General features: G+C 38.5%; 1 protein-coding gene across 1 annotated transcript; it reads right to left on the bottom strand.

Annotated features, from left to right (window-relative positions):
- Positions 1 to 986: 986 nt before the first annotated feature.
- On the bottom strand, positions 987 to 1,726 carry LOC104089946 (14 kDa proline-rich protein DC2.15-like). The gene has a single exon (XM_018768721.3). The coding sequence runs from the start codon at positions 1,581 to 1,583 to the stop codon at positions 1,215 to 1,217; it is 369 nt and encodes a 122-aa protein (XP_018624237.1). The 5' UTR covers positions 1,584 to 1,726; the 3' UTR covers positions 987 to 1,214.
- Between the last annotated feature and the right edge of the window lie 217 nt (positions 1,727 to 1,943).

Here is a 1,943-nt window from a genome sequence, read left to right as displayed (position 1 = left end):
ACCCCTTTCAGACGAAGAAGCGTAGAAGATATAATTGGATGTTGTCAGTGGTCCTAAAAAGGGGATAGCATACGGCCTTCCAGAGAGATCATTTCGACGCTACAAGGCTGAATTGCAAGGTAAAGGGACGGATCACAAAGCTGACACTAGAGCTTGAAGAGACAAAGACTATAGAACAAAAGAGAGATAAATAATTTGATACCCCTCAAGTACAACTAGAAAAGAGGGACCAACAATTTAATGTCCCTCAAAGTCAGTTGACCAATCTTCTTGCTAGTGGTGCTTTTCCCATTCCCCGGTCTTGTGAGCCTTCCCCAGATATGTCTCCTTCTCGTCTTGATCCTTCGAACCATGCCGTCGATGAAGGTTCTAGTAGTGGGGATGGCGATGATGTAGTACAAAACACTCATTGAATGATGTTTGAATTTTTAACTTGTGAAACGTTTTGTGGTTGGGTATGATGTTTTGTTAATATAGTTTAGTGGAGATGGAGATGATGTTTTGTTAATAATATAGTTTTGATAGTTGTTATTGTTGTTGTTATTGTTATTATTATTGTTATTATTGTTATCGTTATTGTAGTTATTGCTGTTATTGTTATTGTTATTGGTTGAATGACAATAATGTAATGCTGCCATTATAGGTGATTGGTTGTTGGTAGGTGGTGCAGCTGTAAAACAGCTGTATTCTGCCAAACAAATACCCAGAAAATCGACCGCCTACCGACCGAAGTCGGAAATGTTCATTTGATTTGCCAGAAATTTAAATTTACCGACCGACTTCGGTCGAAATTTTTTATTTTAAATATTAAATATTTTAATAATACCGACCGACTGCGGTCGAAATTTTTTATTTTAAATTTTAAATATTTTAATAATTCTGACCAAAATCGGTCGGAATTGAACAATTTAAAAAAATAAATAATTAAAATTCTGACCGACGTCGGTCGGTAATTTAAAAATAATTAAAACTATTTTCAAAAATACCGACCAAATTCGGTCGGTAAGATTATTTTGTGTGAGATAACTTGGTCAAAGTGTGTTGACAATTACCGACCGACTGCGGTCGCTCCTCAATTGCGACCATTCTTTTTTCGACGAATTGAAAATGGTCATAAATTGGTCGGTTTCTATTCTATTCCTATCGATTTCAGTCGGTTATTCTAGACGCTTTTTGACAGTTGTTTTTAGTAGCGACACTTGTTGAGAACGAGGCTAAGGGAGGGGCACGTTCAGATTTATTCCCAGCACATTTGCTCTTATGGCTGTGCACAAACAAACTGCCGCCTCTAAATCCGCCAGCCCCGCGATCAAGCTGCAGCACGGCAAAGTTGGAGGAGAACCCACTATCGCTCCCACCAATCCACCAACTATGTTTGCACATACACCCAACTTCAGAGCATCTCTCGGGCACCTGCCTTGCCCATTTCCAGCTCCACTGCCATTGCAAGCACCACTGCCTTTTCCAGAATCTCCATCACCAGTGTTATGGCAAGTGTCACAATGGTTTCCAGTAACAAGAGCAAAGAAGAGGAGATTCGGTGACAGGAAAAGGGTGACTGAGGCCTGAGCTTTGGAAGCCATGTCAACAATGCTAAAGTTGAAATATTTGCTGCCTACTAATGAGAAAAGGAGTTTAATTCTGAAGAGGATGTTGAATTGTAGTAGTAACGGTGTCTATTTGTACTTGTAACAAGGCTGACCGCTGCACATAAACAATTATAGACGTACCAACTAATTGAAGCTACTATTAGCATATATTTGTAGTAAATAATTCCCTCCGAAGAGAGTCTTGAATCAACATAGCGTAAAATTGTCCGATTTGGTTCAAGCCCGCATAATTTTTTCTAAAATATCTCATACCATAAGAATATTTCTTTTGTTTTTTTTTTCTAGTTACTAATACGAGACTTTGTTCGCAAATCTAATAAACTTTCCCTCGAA

Source organism: Nicotiana tomentosiformis, chromosome 3 (genome assembly GCF_000390325.3).
Source record: "Nicotiana tomentosiformis chromosome 3, ASM39032v3, whole genome shotgun sequence".
Classification (NCBI taxonomy): domain Eukaryota; kingdom Viridiplantae; phylum Streptophyta; class Magnoliopsida; order Solanales; family Solanaceae; genus Nicotiana; species Nicotiana tomentosiformis.
This window is presented reverse-complemented; position numbering and strand designations above follow the sequence as displayed.